General features: G+C 41.4%; 1 protein-coding gene across 2 annotated transcripts in view; it reads left to right on the top strand.

Annotated features, from left to right (window-relative positions):
* The window catches only part of Piezo2 (piezo type mechanosensitive ion channel component 2), a 442,859-nt gene extending 422,405 nt beyond the window's left edge, over window positions 1–20,454 (top strand). For both annotated transcript variants that reach the window (XM_008834681.3, XM_029564318.1), the window contains 7 exons: window positions 8,582–8,770; window positions 9,187–9,279; window positions 11,622–11,794; window positions 13,232–13,360; window positions 15,014–15,093; window positions 18,050–18,233; window positions 18,876–20,454. In XM_008834681.3, the coding sequence (XP_008832903.1) occupies window positions 8,582–8,770; window positions 9,187–9,279; window positions 11,622–11,794; window positions 13,232–13,360; window positions 15,014–15,093; window positions 18,050–18,233; window positions 18,876–19,128 (1,101 nt within the window). In that variant the 3' untranslated portion in view covers window positions 19,129–20,454. The remainder of the gene's footprint in view (window positions 1–8,581; window positions 8,771–9,186; window positions 9,280–11,621; window positions 11,795–13,231; window positions 13,361–15,013; window positions 15,094–18,049; window positions 18,234–18,875) is intronic.
* Window positions 20,455–21,129: the final 675 nt, after the last annotated feature.

The raw sequence follows: 21,129 nt of genomic DNA, 5'->3' as shown, positions 1-21,129 counted from the left end.
TATATATATATATATATATCCTATAGGGTCGGGTTGGTATCCCCAAATGCCCTTTGGTGTGGGTTCATCCACTGAAACCTGGACAGCCTACTAAGACTCTCACCCTTAAATGAGACTGAATCGTCCCTTACCAGCAGTCATCAGTTGCCAGTAGTTCCTCATATAGGCTTGGGGTTTGTTTCCCATTTCCCCAAGTCTATGTTGGGATTTTGTCTGGCTTGAACTCATGTGGGACTTGCCCATGTTGTCAGCATTTCTATTAATTCATATGAGTAACTTATCAGCTGTCTGGAAAACTCTCTTCCTTTGTGGTCATCCACCTCCTCTGGTTCTTACAGTCTTTCTACCCCCTATTCTGCAATGATCCCTGAGCCTCGGGAGATAAAAATTTGCTATATGGGTGGCCTATTCGATGATAAGCAGTCTGCAGCTTCCTTTTCTCTGAACACTGGCCAGTTGTAGTTCTCTGTGTTAATCTCCATCTGCTACATAAGGAAGCTTTTCTGCTGAGAATTGAGAGACGCATTAATCTATGGGCATAACAATCAGTCATTAGAAATCAGTTCACTACTATATCTATTAGCAGAATGGATATATTATCCTTCTCCCATGGCCTGGAGGCTGTCTAGCCTCAGGTTCCTGGGCCTGATATCAATGTGAAGTATAGGCCCCATCCTTTGAAGTGGACCTTAAATCCAATTAGAAAGTAATTATTTACTCCTATAATATTCATGCCACTATTGCATGAGTGGGAATATCTACAAAGCTCACAAGACTCAGAGCTAGGTAATGTTCATGCTAAATTTTTTCTTCAGGTAGCATGCTTAGCATCTTTCAGAACTATGAAGTCTAGACAGTAAAAATGAGGCTTTGGGGCTGGAGAGAGGGCTCAGTGGTTAAGAGCACTGACAGAAGACAGCTAACAACCATCCATAACTCTAGTTCCAGGGAATCTGACACCTTTTTCTGACCTCCTCGAGCACTGCATGACACAGGTGCACTTAACACACATGCAGGCAACACACTCATACACATAGGATAACAATAATAAATAAAAAAATGAGGCTTTGAAGTTAGCGTCAGGTTGATTTCTGTTTGCTATCAGTTTATGTATCTAGTGTCTTCAGCAGTAGGATCTTACCATGAAGTTCTGGTAGATACTCAAAAACAGGGGTATTGGCCAATATTGTTGAGGGTCTACGAGAACCCTGTTCAACAGCTTCAAATGAGGGAGACCATTCCTGGTACTGGGTCCTTTTACTTTGCAAGCCCATAGTGTCTGGTAGGGGCAATGTCCTCCTGTTATAAGGTAACTGCTTTTAATCTTTTTAAATTTTTATTTTTATTGAATTTTTGTGGTTTTTATACAATATAGTTTGATGGTATCTATATCCCCTCCTCTATTTGCACCTCCCTTCACTGACTCCTGCCCAATTGAATATATATATATATTGCCTGTAGAGTCTGATTTGTATCCCCAAATGTCCTTCAGTTTAGGTCCATTGACTGGGCCCACCAAGAGTTCCATCCCTGTAAGAAACTGTCTCTCTCCCTCTTAATAGCCATCAATTGCCAAAAGTTCCTTAGGTTGGGTTGATATTTCTTATCCACTTCCCCATATCTATGCTGGGATTTTGACTGGTTTGCACTTATAAAACACTTGTGCATGCTGTCATCATTACTGTCAGTTCATATGAGTAGCACACCAGCTATCTGGATGACTCTCTTTCCTTGCGGTCATCCAACCCCTCTGACTCTTATAATCTTTCCACCTCCTCTTCCAAAATCATCACTGAGCTCTGAGAAGCAGAGTTTTGAAATAGGTGTCCTAATAAGGATAAGTACTCTGTGACCTCTTGTTCTCTGCCCAGTGGTCAATTGTAGGTCTCTGTGTTAATCACCATCTGCTATATAAGGAAACTTCTCTGTTTCATTCATCCTATGTATAGAAGTTGAATTGAAAATGTGTCACATAGGGTCAAGTGTCTCACAGGCATTTATTCTCTTTATGTGACCAGTTCTAGAACTGTGTGATAGTCTCCATCTGTCGCAGAAAGATACTTCTTTGATGAGGTGTGAGAGGTACACTTGTCTGGACATATGATGATGCATATTTAGAATTAAGAAATTACAGTGGTTTAAGGATGTGGCAAAAGTAGGTTTTTCTTTAGGATCTATGACCTCTCCAGTCATGTGTATTTGGCTATGTTTACAGTACCACACATGAGTTCCCTCACACTGAGTGGGTTTTAATCCCAATCAGACAGGTGTTGATAACCTCCAAGATGAAAGTACCACTATTTTATCAATAGTAATAGTTTGCTGGGCCACTCATTGTTGTTTATTAGGCTTTATAGCTGGGTAGAACCATTAATTGGTTTTCTCCCTTGGCAGCTTTGATAACATCTTCTGATTCCATGAGAGCTAGTCTTCAAGGAGGAGGCTTTCAGCTCAGTTCCAACTCAATTGCTTCAAGTCCTGTGTCTTAAGTTGGCCTGTCTTCAGCAATAGGGTCTTACCTTCAAGTTCTGGGATGAAATCAAGGGCTGTGGCAATAGCCTGTGTTATTTTGGTAGTCTCTTGGACTACCCTGACCAACAGCTTGAAGGGAGGTTTCTCCTCCCTGGCACTGTAGGGGGGGGTGTTTCGTTTTTTTGTTTGTTTGTTTATTTTGTTGTTGTTGTTATGTAGCCTTCAGCTATATACTTGCACTCATATATTAATTTATTGTATGTATATTTTTAAGTTGGACTTTGAACTAATAAATTTGCATCTGGCTTATTCATACCACCTAAGCATTACTTATCTCTCCTCTCACTACCCCTGTATAGCCCTCACTACTCACTCCCCAGTTAGCGAACCCCCTTTTCTCCATTTCCCCCTTAATAACACCTGTCTCCTACTATCTCCCTCTCTCAAGCTCCTTCTTCTCCTTTATCTCCATGGTTCCTTTCCTTCTTCCTGGCTCCTGAGGTTACATCAGGAGATATATGCACATCTAGGGATTTGAAGCTAAAATCCACAAATGAGAGAGAACATATGTCACTTGTTTTTCTAAGTCTGTGTTACTCCACTTAGTATAACAGTTTCTACTTCCACCCATTTACCTGCAAATTTCATTTCATTTTTATTTACCACTGAGTAGAACTCTGTTGTGTAGTACCACATTTTCATTATCCATTTATCAGTTGAGGAACATTTTGCTTCTTTCCATTTCTTAATTCTCGTGAAAAGAGTAGCAACAAACATGACTGTGCAAGTGTCTCTGTAGTAGGATGAGTCCACTGGCTATTCAAGGAGTGGTATGGCTGTTTTTAATCTCTTTTTTATAATACATGCATGCATACGTATTTTTTAATTAGCTTCTATAGTGATTGGTTTCCATATGGCTTTTCTAAAGGCCTTTAGTGTTAACCATCCCTCCCTATACTCCTTCCTCTGCCCTACCCTCCCATTGTTCTTAATTTTAAAGAGCAAAAATTGGTATGATGACAAAATATCTTATTCCATTTTTATTGCTATAACAGAACATCTGACACTGGGTAATTTATAAGGAAAAGAGTTTTATTTTGATTCTGGTCCTTGGGGGCAGGAAGATGCTAGCATCTATTTGGCTTTTAGTAAAAGCTTCCTTCTTCTCCGCACATGCTGGGAAAACGGAGAATCGGGCAAGTGTGGAAGAGAAGAGAGGTTGATCTTCTATCACAACAAATCTATTACACAGGAGAAAACAGCTAATTCATAAGGACCCTTAATTTGGTCCAAAAGCCCTATAAAGGCCTCACTACTTCTCAACATTGTACCATAGAGAGAAAGCTCTGGTTCTCTGAGGAAAAACTACATGCAACCAGAGTACAAAATACAAAAGCTACTCTACCAAGGATACAGGGTGGCAGCCAGGACAACGAAGGCCCTAGAAGTCATTACACAGGAGGAAAACTAGAAAGGTCCATGAATCATTTAGTTTACTAGAGAACTGTAAGGGAGAGCAAATGTAACAGTTTTCAACATTTTGAAATTTGGGGGAGACAATGCAAAACTTGAATTAATTTGTGAGACAGAAACCAACAAAAGCCAAGTAGGCAGAAGCTCCAAGAAATTTCAATGGAAAATAAAGACTTTAATTTTTTAATTAATTAATTAATTTTATGCATATAAGTGTATTGCCTACATGTATGTAAGTGCACCCATGTCATGCAATGCCCACAGAGGACAGAAGAGAGTGTCAGATCCCCTGGAACTGGAGTTACGAATGATTGTTAGCTTCCATGTGGTTGCTGGGACTCGAACCCAGGTCTCCTGAAAGAGCAACCAGTGTTCTTAACCTCTGAGCCATCTCTCCAGCTCCTGGAAAATAAAGACATTTCTAATAATCGATGCTACTCCATTGCAGAGTCAGTTGTCTCAGGACGCAGTTGCCAGGGAGTGTTCAAGTACACACTAAGGGTGTCAAAGGAAAATTTACACCATGAAGGCATTAAATCTGCTTCCAAGTTTTAGTCAGATTTCTGACACTATGAAATACCCAAGATAAATCAACTCAACGAGAGGAAAGGTTTCATTTTGTTCACAGTTCTGGGGGTACAGTACTTGTTCAGACCCTTCTACATATCCTCCCATACATTTTAAATCATCTTTAGCCTGCTTGGGTTACCTAACATAAGGTAAATGCTATGCAAATAGAGGTCAGGCTGTTTTATTCAGGTATTATGGACCAGAAAACATTCTGTATCCACAATCCCCCCCCCCCGCCCCCAGTATCTGTGAGCTGATGTTGGTTGAATCCACACAGATAGAGCCTGCCAGTAGCGAAGCAGAGGCCTTCCCTTATCCTCAGGGAGGAAGCCCAGGCTTCCCCCCATGATGGCCTCACATTCCATGACAGCCAGAATAAGTCTGGAAAGCCCATGAAGCTTGGGCTGAGAGTCTTCTCTTTAGCATGTTTGACCAAAGCAAACCCAAAGGCAGCCTAGATTCAGAGCATGAGTGAGTCAGTGAGCCTGAAACAGCCTGTTACAAGGGGCTGTGCATAGAGGAAGAAGAAATTGAGGCCCTTTTTTCCCAATCTGCTGTAAACATTTGCTAAGCAAATGTAGCCAGAACACTACTATAGTGTATAGTACCCCACAAACATAGGTCTGATGGCCCAGTAGAAGGAAATATGTGAATAACTTGGTCATACAAATAAGTGCATGTAAGATGGATGCTTTCACAGAGAGGTACGCGATACTCTGAGAGCACCCCTGGGGAACGGTAAGGAATGAAGGCTTCTCTGAGACTACAGGCTGATGGAGTATGAGTTGGCTGGGGGCAGAGGGAGCATCTACTTTTCTGTGTGCTCCTAAGTTCTCTGCCCCAAGCCTTGTCCCTGCTCCTCCACTCTTACAGGGACCTAGCTGTTAGATATTTTTATTCTCTTTGTTCCCCAGAGAAGGCCTTGGCATATCTCTTCACTGCCCAAACACTCTGCCCACTTCTCCATGGTCTAACTCCTTCCCAGCCCGGAATGTCAAATTTCACACCTTTCTCATGGGCCTTCTGTGGCTGCACTTTGGTCCACATCTTTCCTGAGGGCCCCTCAAAACCCCCTTCATAGCCTATCTAGTACTTAGCATATTGAGAGTCAGGTGCCTCTTTATTTTTCTCCACTGTTAAGTGTGGTGATAAGATCAGTATTATACACTTTGTGAAGCAAGAACAATTTCCTGAAAGACAAAGTTTTGGCATGAACATATGAATGCAGACTGCTCACTATTTTTGCCAATGATTCCCACACAGCTACTTCCCAACTCTCTCTAGGAACCTAATTAGAAATATACAGGGATGGCAAACTGGGTTTCCAGTTTTCCAACAGTAAAGAGCTGAGCTACATAAAAGAGAGGTTTGATAAAGTATGCCAGGATGCAGAATTGACAGCCCATTTAAAAAGTATTCACCTTGGGGCTGGAGAGGTGGCTCACTGGTTAAGAAAACTGACTGTTCTTGCAGAAGACCTGGGTTCAAATCCCAGCACCTACATGGCAGTTAACAACTGTCTGTAACTCCAGTTCCAGGGGATCCAACAGTCTCTTCTGTCCTCCACGGGCATTACATGACATGGGTGCACTTACCTACATGCAGGCAATATATGCATACACGTAAAATAAAAATAATAAGTAAACTATTTTAAGAAGCCTTCACCTTGGTCTGCCCGTGCAGTTCGGATAGTGTGAGCAGGAAAAGGAAGAAGAGTATGGGAGCTTTGGAGATGACCTAGTCCCAGTCATCAGGAGAGGAGCTAGCATGGCCCCACTTCAACCAAAAGAAAATAAAATTGTCCTTGATAGACACAAGATAAAATTTTCACAGAACTTTTCATGATGTAGTGTGGGAGTTCTCGTGTAGGCCTGGGAGTGGTGGCTAAGAAAATGAAATGGATAAGCAAATCTGTATGTGTGTGTATGTATTTTATGTATAGGGTATTTCGTATGTTCAAATATTAGACTGTAGCATATTTTCAGATAGTGAGAAAAAGAAAAATTAGAGTGAACAGTATCAAATTTCACTGCAAAGATATTAAAATGTGTGGTGACATCTGAGCTTTATATAACCTTCATATCATAAGATAATTTAGAAGTATTACCTTTTGTATACTAAGTGGGAACAAATCTCCAGATGACTCAGCGATTAAGAGCACCGACTGCTCTTTCAGAGGACCCAGATTCAATTCCCAATCTCCATAATAGTCCCAACTACCATTGGGTCAAGCATATGTTCTCATGTTCCAGGACCATCTTCAGCAACCACTGAGTGCCAAGGTTTATTCAGCTATGTCCTGAGCTGACTCCCAGGCCTTCATTCAGGTTTGTAGTGCTCAGACTTGGAGTTAGTTCTCCTGATTTTAACCTATTGGAATTGGAAGATTCCTCCTGGGGGAATTGTGAGCCTTAGGAGAACTCACTCTGCCAGGATGTGGAGCAGGTATGACTAGAGTGCTAATGTGTAGCTTATCTCAGCTGGTTTTCTGTTGCTAATAACATTATCACAGACTGAGTAAATTAGGGTTCTCTCTCACAATCAAAGAGCTGCCTCTAGTGATAGCAGAGTCCCTAGGTGGCACAGGGCATCACATGGTTAGAGACAGGGAAAGCACAAGAGACACAACTGAACTGGCTCTTGTAGCAGAACAATAGAGAGCCCATTAGTGAATTACTACAATAACCTCCTAAATGGATTCATTCATGAGGATATGACTCTAATCACCTCTTAATAGCTTATAATGGTGATTGAATTTCAACATGAATATCAAAGGGAACAAACCAAATGCAAACCATGGCATTGTCTAGCTCTAAAGAAACCTGAAGGGGTGAAATGCCACACAGGAGCAACATACAAGCAAGATCATGCATGTAGATTTCAACATCATAGCTAAAGCTGGCTCTTCCCACTTGGTCACCACACTTAGGGGAACTTGAAGGAACCTGTCCTGAAACCAACAGAGTGATACAACCTGAGCATTATACCAGCCCTTGTTACTAGCATACATGTCCCTCTCACCAGCCTCCAGCACTCCCTGGAGCTCCTGCTCAGTCACTGGCCACAGACATGGCCCTTCTAGCCATGTAAATCTTTCTTGAGAGCCTGAACAATATTGTCTTTGATAATATGTGTTATGAGTTAAGTTGAAATAATGTCTTTCTGTCCTTCAGGCCCAAGCAGGGGTTAGTTAGAAGGCACAGATTTTGAATATTCAGGAATTTAAAATAAAATGTCTTTTTCTGGCATGACCCCTTAAAACCAGGAGGTTTAGGGACTAGAGTGATGGCTCAGTGGTTAAGAGTACTGGCTGTTCTTGCAGATGACCTAGGTTCCATTCCCACCTACATGGTGGCTAACAACCATCTGTAACTCCAGTTCCAGGGGATCTGATGCCCTCTTCTGACATCTGCAAGTATTGCATAACACAGGTGCACTAACATACATGCAGGCAATACACTCACACATATAAAATAAAAAATCATAATAAATAACAGGTCTGGTGAGATGTCTCTGCAATTAAGAGCACCGACTGCTCTTTCAGAAGACCCAGATTCAATTCCCAGTACCCACATGGCGGCTAACAACCATCTGTAGCTCTAGTTCCAGGGGATCTGATGCCTTATTCTGTTCTTCACAGGCACTGCAGGACATGGGCACACTTACACACATGCAGGCAATACACTCATACATACACATAAAGTAAAAATATTAAACAAGATATTTAAAATAATAATAACAAATACATAAATAATTTTTTTAACCAGGAGGTTTACTCAGCAAGGTTTATAATCCACTGCTCCTTAGGTTTATCACCAGCAAATCCCACACAACTTTGAAGGGCTGTGTTGGCCCCAACGGGCACCACCATGGGGACATGACTCAAACTTACCAAGGCTGGGAAAAGGTTTCTTCCACCCCCATGTCACAAGGAGAGAAGAATGAGGTCTAAGCCTGTGTTCGTGTTCCCCGCCCTGTGAGGAGAGTACTCACCTTTGTCCAGCCCTGCCTCCTGCCCCTCCTCTCTGGCATGTCTGCTGAACCTTTCTGAACTCTGGTGTTGCAGAGATACCCTCAGCCCCGGGGCCAGAAGAAGAAGAAGGTGGTGAAGTACGGCATGGGCGGCATGATCATTGTCCTGCTTATCTGCATTGTCTGGTTTCCTCTTCTCTTCATGTCACTGATCAAATCTGTTGCAGGGGTTATCAACCAGCCCCTGGACGTGTCGGTCACAATCACCCTGGGAGGATATCAGGTAATCTGGACTGACCTACTTTCTGGGACATTTCCAAATGGAGCACTGGTGCTTGAGAGCTCTGAGTAGTATGTATAGTGATGACTCCTAATGTCAATGTCCTATTTAAATGTGCACTGATCAGCACAACCATGATATATGGAAGAAGGTGCCAGAACCCAGTGAAAGAGCAGCTCTGTTGAAGAGCACATGCAAGGCCCTGGGTTTAATCCCCAGCATTTCAAGTAATAACGATAGTAATAAGAGCAATCATCCATCTGGTTTTGAGAATAGGACTAATCAGTGCAAAAAGATTTCTAAGACCAACTGCCTTCAGGAAATCAGCGGTTGATGAACTGTACGAATGTTTTCATTTTAATCCAGATGCCCAGAAGAGCTAAGCCATGCTGACTGTGCTGTGTGCCTTTGTTTTCTAGCCTATCTTTACAATGAGTGCCCAGCAAAGCCAGCTGAAAATCATGGAGCAGCCAAAGTTTAATACATTCATGAGATCTTTCTCTACCAACACTGTAAGTAAATAGGTCTAGATCTCTTTGAAGACCTTCATTTAAGTGAGCTTGCTGGTTGCCATGTGGTTAAATAGTTTGCCATGCCTTGTGATGGTGAGTGTGAGAAATTCTTCTGGGATGATCATATGTGTCACCTGGCCACAGGCCACAGACTACTTTGATAATCTATTGTTATATTTATGTAATGGATATAAGTGATAGCAAACATAACTGTAATTTAGAATGTTTTAATGAAAATTCAACAGACTTTGATCCATTAAAAAACACACACTTTTAAACAGTGGTGGATGTTAATCTTTGATTGACCTGACTATTCTGGAAATCTGTCCTAATAAATTAATTCAAAATATGGAAAAGCAATATGTAGGTTCTTGTTTAAGAGCATGTTCCTTATATTGACAGAAATGGAAGCAATTTGAGAGTTCAACAAAAATTGACTTAAATTGTGAACTTTTTGTTTTCATTTTTAATATTTTATTATTTTATATGTATGACGGTATTGCCTCCATGTATGTCAGTGCAGCCATGTTGTGCAATGCCTGAAGAGGTCTGAAGAGGGCATCAGATCCCCTGGGACCAAGGTAATGGACAACTGTTAGCCACCATGTGGGTGCTGGGAGTGGAATCTAGGTCCCCTGCAAGAGCAACCAGTGCTCTTAACTGCTGAGCTGTCTCTCCAACCTCCTGTTGTTTTTATTTTTGAGACAGGATCTCCCTGTAGCCCCAGCTAGCCTGACAGTTGCCGTGTAGACCAGGATGGCCTCTCTCACAGAGATTCACTTACCTCTTCCTTCCAGGGGCTGGGATTAAAGGCCTGTACCACCATACCAGCTGTATTTTTTTTTTCTTTTGGTTTTTTTGAGACAGGGTCTCCCTGTAGCCCCAGCTGTCCAGGAACTCACTATGTAAATCAGGCTGGCCTTGAACTCACAGAGATCTGCCTGCCTCTGCCTCCTGAGTGCTGGGATTAAAGGCATGCGCCACCACACTCGGCACCAGCTGTATTTTTTAAAGATTTGTTAATTTTATTATTTTATGTGGATGTGCCTCAGTGTACACATGTGCACCACGTGCAAGCAGACCCCAATGGGACCAGAAGAGAACATCAGATCCTAGAGTTACTGATGGTCGTAAGCCACCTGACATGGGTGCTGGCAGCCAAACCCAAGTTTTCCTCTGCAAGAGCCGCAAAAGCACTTAATGTTGAAACATCTATCCAGCCCCATATATTAAATGAATCTGATTGGTACTGGTTCATCCAGCAGTCGTCATGAGAGGAAAGCCTCCACTTCTAGTCTTACATGTTTTTTGTCTGAAGATTTTCCAAGAAATTTCTTTTGTAATTAAAAAAAAGTATATAAGGCTATAAGTTATGTGCCAATTTCTCAAGTAAACTATAAATGAAAAATACTCAGACTGTTGTATTTTAAAGCATTAAGCCAAAAGAAACACAGCCCTTTCCACCTGAGACAGGGATAATGCTCTGGTGGTTCTGCCACAGCAGTTGCAAGTCTTTTCTCTGTATTTCATATTTTGATAATATGATAACGTGATTTGCATCATAAAACCAGAGACATCTGGGTATAGAAACTTGACTCGATAGACCTCAGCCTAGATGACAGAATGCATGAAATCCTGTCTGCAGGCTATGAGGGAGAGGGGTGCAAATAGGAGAGGGTGTCTAAATATAAAGTATTGTATGAGCTGGGCATGGTGCCGCATGCCTTCAATTCCCAACATCAGGAGGCAAAGGCAGGTGAATCTCTGTGAGTTCAAGCCCAGCCTGGTCTACATAGCCAGTTCCAAGCCATCTGGGGCTACAGGGAGACCCCGTTGCAAAAAGGTCTATTAGACATTGAAAAAATTAATAAAGCCAGTTTCACAAATGCTACTTTTAATTTAGGCAAACAGATGAAATAGATGCTTTGTGTAAAATTATCATCAGTAATTCGCACTGTCAAAACTAGTCTTAAGCAATCGGCAACTATCAGGACAAGGCCAGGATTTCCTGGATAGATTAAATACTGTCTTTCTTAGGAGAAGAATTTCCTTCTTAATTGATGAGATTTCATGAGAGAGGGGAAAAATGACTATAAACTATGAGATTCTACTTTATTATTTAATAGGAGTGATCATAGCTGTATTGGCGATAGACCAGCACCACTGTGGTTGGGCTTGTGATGGGAGCTGCCATATCTGTGCACAGGAAGAGAGAGTGGAACCCTAAGCCTTGGCTGGTCCATAACCATTCCTTCCTAGGAAGAATTCTTTGTAAAGCCAGTTAAAGAATGAGCACCATAAATATAATCCATTTATACATGTGTGTGTTTGTGTGCATGCAGGGTGCTATGCAATTTCTGGAAAATTACGAAAGAGAAGATATAACAGTAGCAGAACTGGAGGGAAACTCAAATTCTTTGTGGACCATCAGCCCTCCCAGTAAGCAGAAAATGATACAGGAACTCATCGACTTCAATAGTAGCTTCTCTCTTGTTTTATCATGGAGTATTCAGAGGTAGTTACTGTGTTTCCTGCATCCTTCCCCTTTCCTTAATCTTACTTCAGGCTGGGGCGAGAGAAGAGCAGGAATATCAGCATCACTTAATGTAGATCTTTACACTTGACAATTTCCTTTTACGCTAAAGCTAACATTTTAGTTTACTAAATGTGACTTTTCTAGGAACCAATGACTAGACCAAGAATTTATTAAGTTTTTTTTTTAATTGCAGTTTTTTAAAGAGAGACTAGCAATGACAGAAAAGTAGAGAGAAAAGAGAGGAATGGTTTAGAAAATAAGGTAGAGTCTGGGTGAATTGTTAAGATTTCCATGAAAGGTTGAAGTTTGGCCTTAGTAATAAAGAACGCAGCCTCCGAAGGCCTGGATTGTCACCTGTATCCCTGTACCACTGGAGAAGCTTAGCAGATCTGTTCTGTGAGTGTGGGGTCTGAGGGCCCTTTAGCAGGTCCCAGAAGCAGCAGAGTCAGGAGAGAGTCTTTGTTCCCACCCTGCCAGAGCCAAACACCAGCATGCCTCCCATCTTTGTCTTTGGATAAACAAAGCACGTGTTAAATCCAAACATTTCACCCAGTGCTTTAGTGACCCACTTTTAGGGACCTCAGCACAACATACTGGTTGGTTATGTAGCTTCTGTTGTCACAATCTCGAGGAGCAAGACCCTAGGCAGTCCACCAGCAGGCTCATTTGAGGCCACACAATGAACCTCTTGGCTTAAATTAAGAAAGAAGTCGAGCATGGTGTCTGCACCTATACCTCTAACACTCAGAAGGATGAGACAAGAAGTTCACAATGTGTTCAAGTCTAGCCTGGGCTACATAGTAAATTCCAGGCCAGCCTGGGCTGAAGAGTAGAAATTTGTATCAACATAAAACAAAATTAAGACAGACTCATGACAGGTTCCAAGAAAAACCTACTAACGCTAAAGTGAATTCACAAAGAAATTGGAAAGTAACCTTATTTTCTGCTTCTCTCTTAATTCTTTGCTTCCACTTTGTAACAATGGCCAAAAGAATTACTTCTGCTGTTTCTTTGAAGAGCTACCAAAACATAAGAATAAGAAGGAAAATCAACTTTTGATTAAACATTGTTTTTTAAACATGGATTTTGTTACTCTCCGTGGAGACTGACATCATTGGTTCTGTATAAAAATGTCTCTGAAATCTGTTAGCTCATCAAGACAGTTGCCGCTTGGCCAGTAGACTCTGCCTCCTCTTTTCTAACTGTGTAACAGGGTTTATGGCCTCCCTGGATTTTATTAATTTGGCTGTTTAAGAGGGTAGAAGTGAGAAGGAGAGGGAGGCTGGGATGAAAACTGACTCACTGAAAACTTGGTGAGATATAAAACTGTCAGTCAAGTGAGTCTATAAATCTCTCTCCCAAACTTTAGAATAATCACTGACATTGGGCATTTTTTCTTTTTTCTTTCCTCCACAGAAACATGACTCTGGGTGCAAAAGCAGAAATAGCAACAGATAAGCTTTCTTTTCTTCTTAAAAATAATACACGAAAGAATATAGCAAAAATGATCGCTGGGAATGACACAGAAAGTTCAAACACGCCAGTGTAAGTTCCATTACCTTGTGAATATAACTTTCATGGGAATATGAGGCTGTCACAAAATCTCTACAATAATGCAACTTCTGAGAGAAGTTACAAGTGAACTTCTATCTGGAAGCCCTGTTTTGCCATAATGACGACATCTCAGTCTCAGGGCTCCACTTCCCCTGCAGTTATATACATGCTGTGAGTGATGGCTTCTGTGTGGCCAACTTGGGACACCCTGTGTCTATGGCAAAGTGCTGTCCTGCTGGTCTTTCACCAAGATGCACACTGTTCTCCTACCCTCAGTGATCAATGTGTACCGCAAGGTGATTCTCTCCTTCAGCCTCTGAGCCCCATTCTCCACCCACTGGATGTCATGTGCTAGCTGATCCTCATACATCTAGAGGATGGGAACTCTGCAGGCCATCCTAGGTCCACCTGTTGATCAGAACATGAGCCATTTTTTCTGTATTCCCTGCCCTGAAGTCATTGCCTTCAAGGAGTAAAACACATATTACACTTAAGTGATCCAAACATTTTGTAATCATGTCTACCACCTGGTCTTGGGTGCCCACCGAAGCCATCTACCTTCAAAGGAAGGAAACAGGCCAGAGATTCCCTCATAGGAAGCCACTGGTGTTGAGCCGTGTCCCTTGCCCTTCACTTCCTCTATCTGCCAGCCCAGGGAGTATTGACCTTAGGGGTAGGTAACAAACTTTGCTCCTACAGAGAGTATTGACCTTATGGGTGGGTAACAAACCTTACTCCTACATGACTGTAATTACCAAAAGCCAAGAATAGACCCCTTTCTACTATGATTTAGCCCTGGCATGGCTAAATGCCAACTCGTCTGATGGGGTGGGAAATGGGGTAGGGAGGCAAAGGGTACAGGAAAATTGATTGGGTTGGGGGGGGACCTGCCACATAAGTGCTCTGTTTCAAACTGATATAAGATAAATAAAAGCTATCAGGGGGCAATGATATGTATCTAAAACTCATGGAATATTCCAGATGCCCAGCAACAATTTCCCCAGCTTTTTCTCCAGCCTGCCATGGCCTCATGTTAATCTGTTGACCGTGAAGACGTCTAGGATAGTCACTTGAACTCTTAACTCCCTGACTAAGATATTCCTCATGGATCACTAACATTCAGGGACTATTAAAGATCATCAACTCCTCCCCCATCATTTCCAAGCGAAAACATGGAGTCACACAACTTCTATGAAGCCAAAAAAATGTGGGGGTCCAAGTTGCATGTTCTATCCTCATGCCTCACTCTTCCCCAGATTAATTGTGCAATCTTCTTGATTGTAGGCATTTAAAAAATAACTAAAAATTAAAATCAGAGAAGTACTCAGTGTTAAATAACTGTTAAAATATCCTAGCCAGGAAAAAAAAAAAAAAAAAAAACTCTTTCACCAAGAAGTCAGAGATGTGGGGGAAGCAGTAACTGCTTTCAAGACACTTGTATAATGAGTTAGGTGTGTATCTGGTTACAATCAGCTTCAGTGAACTCTGATCATAATGAAATCCCATAAATTAAGATGTTTATGCAATACATGATAGATAAGGACTTTCATCATTACTTGCTATGAGGTCAAATAGCAACAAAAATATCAACTTTAGTTGTGAAAACAACTAAAACTAAATTCCATCTTTTTTCTTAATGTACAGGACAATAGAAAAGATCTACCCATATTATGTGAAAGCGCCCAGTGACTCTAACTCAAAACCTATAAAGCAGCTTTTATCCGGTAAGAATGAGAAGTCTTTTCAGAACTGTGTAAATCTTACTTTTATTCAACTTCAGAATCAAATTGCCTACTAGTTATCTAGCTCTCTGTGACAAGAACCATAAAACCTCTGTCTGCCTTCACTAGCAACAGGGATCTTGATACACCTACAAGACATACTTTTCATTTTCTGCTCATCATTGATTAAAATCCCTGACTGACTCAAATCCATGCTTTATGGCTTAGAGTACAAATTTACCAGTCTGTTTACATTTTCTCTTAGCAACTAGGTCCCCTACAGAGAACTGCCTCACAAATTAGTAAACATGATGGTCTCTCCCACTAAGAACAGTAAAAAGACAGCATGAAATGTGCTTGATTGGGCCAAGGTTAATAAGTATCAAGAGCAGTGCTTTAGCGATTGGACTTTTCCAGCATACAAGTGGTGGAGGAAGGTTGTTTTGGATTGTAGTCAGATGATTACAGTCAGTGATATTTCTGTCAACCACAGACTACATGCATGTTAGCAGCATATAGGATTGAGCCTAAGTGAGCAGCAAACAGATCGTGTCTAGGTTTATGCAAGTGCACTCTGTAATACTGGCACAATGACAATTTTGGCTAATAAATTCCTCAGGAGATAGCCTGTCACTGAATGGCACATGACTGTATTATAAAGAATGTTTTGACTTCATTTCTTGAAGTCAATAATCCTGACAGTGGTAAAGGCCAAAGCAGATATCCAGCATATGTTCAGTCACGAATCTAGATGAGCCGTTTGCAGCAGTCACCATGCAGGGTACTGGAGGCTAGGCTCCACGATGCTTATTTAGTAACTGCAAGGTGCATGGAGAAATTTTATATTTCCTGCTAGACCAGAAATAGATGAAGAACTATTTAGTCTGAGAACACAGGAGATCAACACTAGCTCTTTATGAAATGATTCTGTCCATCTTCAGGGTCTTCCCTGCTGCTGTTTCAGCAGATAACTTCCCCACTGGAGACAGACAGTGGATGCTCAGTGTCTTCTTGTTTCACAAGGTCCTTTCTCCTTCCATATAGGTTCCAAGAAAATGGTATGCTCTCCTTTTCAAGGCCAGTCTCTCCCCAGACTCCACTCCCAGTCCTCTTCACCTTCTATCTTGCAGTGTCACTGAGTTTTCTCCTCACTTACAGCTCCTTCCATTCCTCACATTCAGTGATGTCATGTCAGGCATCTGTAGCCTAAATCGATAGCCATCTCTAGATTACATGTGAAGAAACAACCTCGCGGTCACATGGATTACATAGCCAAGCAGATATACGGTAGAACTAGATCCAAACCTAAAGCTATCTGGATCCAGGGCCAAATGGCCCCCTTGTGACAGTCTCTGGTCTTGAGAACCAGTGTTATTCCTATTCCTAAAAGTTCTACATGAATCATATGCTTCCTTGACGAGGACTTTGGCTTTACTAATATCCTGTCATTCCTCACCTTTCTTTCTCCATTCATCCTTTCATTCACCCACCTGTCCTTCCATCCCTCCATTCACCATCCATCCACTCACTCACCCACTCATTCTTCCATTCACCCATATACCTATCCATCCATCTCACAATCACTTCCAAGTATTGTCCTAGGTTTCTATAATCTAAAAACTTACCATAAAATGTTATATGCCCAGAAACTACACTCATAGTTTAAAGTTCATTGATGTGTTTATCCCTGCAGGTGCTGTTACCATTGACAAGGATGGAATCTTCTTAGAAAAAATCTCTGCAATGTGACTCCAAGCTTTTATTTGCCCTGTCCCTTACTCCTCCTTTGCTTTTGATTTATGTTTCAACAAGAACAACCACTGGCCATATTATAGGTGCAGAACTTCCTGAAATGAGCTCTTCTCCCCATCCCACTTCTACCTTTTGAAGCCAGCAAAACTTGGCTCCAATGCTATTTCCTCTTTAAACAGTTATAAAGCCAGTCAACCAGAAATGATTCTCTCCAAGGGGACAGATCATCTTGACAAAGCTGATCCTATGATAATTGCCACATGACCATAATTGTGTGTATAATCTTCTCCCATTAAGATAAGGAATGATACTGCATGCAGTTCTGTAACCCTTCCACACCTAATAAAGTGCCTTCCTCCTAGAGAGACACTTAGTAAGTGGTGGCAATATAAGAGCTTTTAATGACCCCTCATGTAAGTTAAATTACTGCTGGGAGGTGCACGTGTGGCTTCCAGGCTCCTAGTGCAGCCCCTTCCTCCCACCATCCTTATGGCAAACCGAGATAATATTCCTTCAAACTACAGTTTAGGGGACAAAAGGATTTATTTGGCTTACTAACAGAGCATAGGGTGGCAGTGAGAGGGTACTTACAAAGGTGTGGACACCCTTGGACTTTTTTCCTACATCCCAGCAGTGGCTTCCTGACCTGGTGCCAGCGTTCCAAGATGGTGAAGCCCATCCCCTCTCTCTGGCTTCCTCTGTCCCTATCTTTATTCCCTCCCCCTCATGCAGCTAAGGCTGACTGACTGGGTGGGAGGGATGACTGGCTCCCTCTGCCCCTCCCCTCCTACAGAGGGTCTTACAGTCCAATTAGTTTGAGGTGATTGAAGCAAACAGATGAGTCACTAGGGAAGAAGGCATCTGTCTGTCCGTTGCTTGCCATTTGGAGGACAAGCTCATCCAACACCTTGGTTGTTGGGAAAGTCAGCACAGATACTTGAGTTGTGGACCTTCCACCACTCCCTGTGGTCTGGCTGTTTTACACATGTGCAAGAATGATCCACCTCTAGGTGGTGATTGCAAAGCAAGTAAAAATACCCCCAATACCTAGTGATTATTCCTCTTTCTACTGTCTTGTTATATCCTGTCCTTTACATCATAAAACTGTGCTATATGTGGTGACCAGGTTTTGCCATTTAAGAACTGTTGATTTCCATCAAATCCTGAAACTCTCATGCTGCTTTGATTTTTTTTTCTCCCCTTCCAGAAAATAATTTCATGAATATCACCATCATTTTGTCCAGAGACAATGTCACTACATCCAACAGTGAGTGGTGGGTTCTCAACCTAACCGGAAGTAGAATATACAATCAGGAGTCTCAGGCTTTGGAGTTGGTGGTCTTCAATGACAAAGTCAGCCCCCCAAGTCTGGGCTTTCTGGCTGGCTATGGGTAAGGACTGATTTAATGATTGACGGTTGTAAGAACCTGCTTCTGAATCATATTAAGTTAGAATGGCAGCCTTTTTCATCCTAGGATCTCCAGGTGTGGTATTACAATATCAAAAATCACAAAGCCCTGACCCTTTCTTTGAAAACACAAAGGATAAGAGACCCCAAAACATCAGATTGCCTAGTGTGACTCACACAACTCTGGAACCCTGCCTTCACCCTGTGCCTTCCTGTTATGACATGGTTTCATGCAATTCAGTATAGTGTTACCACGGTTTTGCTTAGACTGCTTTCTGACCCAGAGCAAATGGATCAATTAGATACCATAGTTTTTAGTACATCTATACCATTTATCACTTTCTGATGTTTAAATATCACGATCCACAATCCCCTACAAGATACAATCATGGCATGTTGCATTTTGTAGAATTATACATAAGAAATCACTTTCCACCCAGGCTTTTATTATTAAAAGTAAATCTCTAAGACAGAATTGTTAAAGGGAGAAGGGCTGCTTTCACAAAAGCATATGCAGCTTGTATTAGCTTCTACCTAATGTGTTACATTCTCCAAACAGTATTATTGACATATTTTCATAATTAGATTAATGATCAGCTACAATTTTTCCTTACTTCTTTTCCAGTATCATGGGATTATATGCTTCAGTTGTCCTGGTGATTGGGAAATTTGTCCGTGAATTTTTCAGTGGAATTTCTCACTCCATCATGTTTGAAGAACTTCCAAATGTGGATCGAATTTTGAAGTTGTGCACGGATATTTTTTTAGTTCGAGAGACAGGGGAACTGGAGCTAGAAGAAGATCTCTATGCCAAATTGATATTCCTATACCGTTCACCAGAAACCATGATCAAGTGGACTAGAGAAAAGACAAATTGATCCCTTAAGACTCAGAGTGGGAATGAAGTTAACATTTGACTTTTTTTTTTTAAAAAAAAAAAAAAAAAAGCACAATATTCTCCTAAGAGCTAAGCATTTCTAGTTTGATGGCAGCAGTTTCTCTTCGGACAGGTGGCTGAAAGAAGCTGATTTTCTTTTGCAGTGGAAGCCACCCTGCAGAGAAGGCAGCACTGTTGAAGAAGTCACATGTACCTCTGAAATCAGGGCTCTTTGCTTTATCTTGTTTTCACTCAACAGTGTCTTGCATTTTGATGGGTTAGGTGAAAGGTGTATATAGGGTCCCTTCCATCAGTGAGAAGGGAAAGGCACCTGTTTACCCTCTAGGGGTCTCACCTTTCCTGGAGGCCTGGCCAAGTGCAACACAAGCTCTTCTCACCCCTGAGGAAGCTGCTGAGCACTGGTCCCATGAGCTCTCAGCACAGCCAGATGTGCAGCCACCAACAGGAGGCAGCAGCACTGCCTGAGTTTCAAGGGGAAAGAAGGAACCAGTGACCCGGAAGATGTCGGTGGAAGGACAAGCCTCAGTCTAAGCAAAAAGATTACATTAGTGACACTCTTACTGCCTTATCTTAAATGAAGACTGGTAAGAAATCTTTCCACAGAACACCAGTGACTTCTCAGGAAAAAAAAAAAAAATCAGCAAAACCAATATGCAGACTCCTGCTTGTGAGGTCTGGTGGTAGACACCCCCCCAGGTGATAGTAACCATTCTGCTCCAGTTGGCTCCTGCTCCACCTGAAACAAAAGGCGGCAACTGACAGCCCAAACAGGTGGAACACCTTGACTTCCGAACTTCAGTGACTTGAGGCCAGCAGGGCTCTTCCGCCTCTCCCCACCCTCCAACACGCTTTCTTCCATGTCCATGATTTAAGGCAGTGGTTTTTCCAGTATGTGACATTCTCCTTCCTGTTTTTCAGGTATATCAAAGAGTTTACATATTCCAATTCACATTTTTACATCTGAGACGGGTTTTTTAAGTTCATAATTATGAAAGAAATATGTATATTGAGCTTGGGGAAATAAAAAAATGGCTTTTCTTAAATTATTATCATTGGTAATACAACCTCTTCATGAAATACCAATGTAGCATGAAAATTTATGATCGAAATGTAGTTTTCATTCCATATTAAAATACAGTTTCTGAGAAGAATCCTTGAATGGGCTAAAATATGTCAAAAATGGCTCCCTCCCACTACTTTGGGTTCAGGGCTGACTTAAAATAAAGCACATCTTGCAAAAATCACTTCCAGAGTACTCTTTTGATTGATTAATTGATGCCTTGAGTCTTTTGCAGTAAGTAGAAAAAGTGATTATTTTCAACACAGTATACCAAGAATTTAAAAAACAAAACAACAACAAAAAAAAGGATAAGAAACTACTTCAAAGGGTGACTCTCCTTTGTCAGGTGGGTGCTCCGTATGAATAATATCAGCAGGAAATAGCTGGAAACTAAGTAATTTGCTTAGAGGAAACAATAATAGTTAGACGGAACTTTAAAATAACAGCAGGCTCAAATGATCCTCAGTATCTTCTACAGAATTAAGCAGTGCACATTAGTTCTTACCCTGTGGGAGCCAGTATGCCCTACCCTGCCAATATAAACTTCTCCAATTAGTCCTGGTAGCCATAAAACTCAAATCACTTAGTAGAACTCTCCTATGGCATTCTGATTCCCTAGGGTGCAGGTGAACATATCTGATTGTGAGTTCTTCCTTTAAAAAAAAAAAAAAAAAAAACCTAAAGTTGACAAAGAATTTCCAAAAAACAAATTATAGCACATTTAGGGAAGAACAGACATGGAAGGAAAAAAAAATCAAAGGATACCAGAGTTAAAAATTTTCCTAGGGAAAATAATTCCCAGGGTCTAAAAAGGAAAGATCCTCCCAGGTGTATAGTAAGGATTTATTTATTTGCTTACTTATTCATTTTGAAGTGTTGGGAGTTGAATCCAGTGCCTTGTTCTTACTAGGCAAATGCTCT

The sequence above is a fragment of the Nannospalax galili genome, unplaced genomic scaffold (assembly GCF_000622305.1).
Source record: "Nannospalax galili isolate Female #2095 unplaced genomic scaffold, S.galili_v1.0 scaffold155, whole genome shotgun sequence".
Classification (NCBI taxonomy): domain Eukaryota; kingdom Metazoa; phylum Chordata; class Mammalia; order Rodentia; family Spalacidae; genus Nannospalax; species Nannospalax galili.
This window is presented reverse-complemented; position numbering and strand designations above follow the sequence as displayed.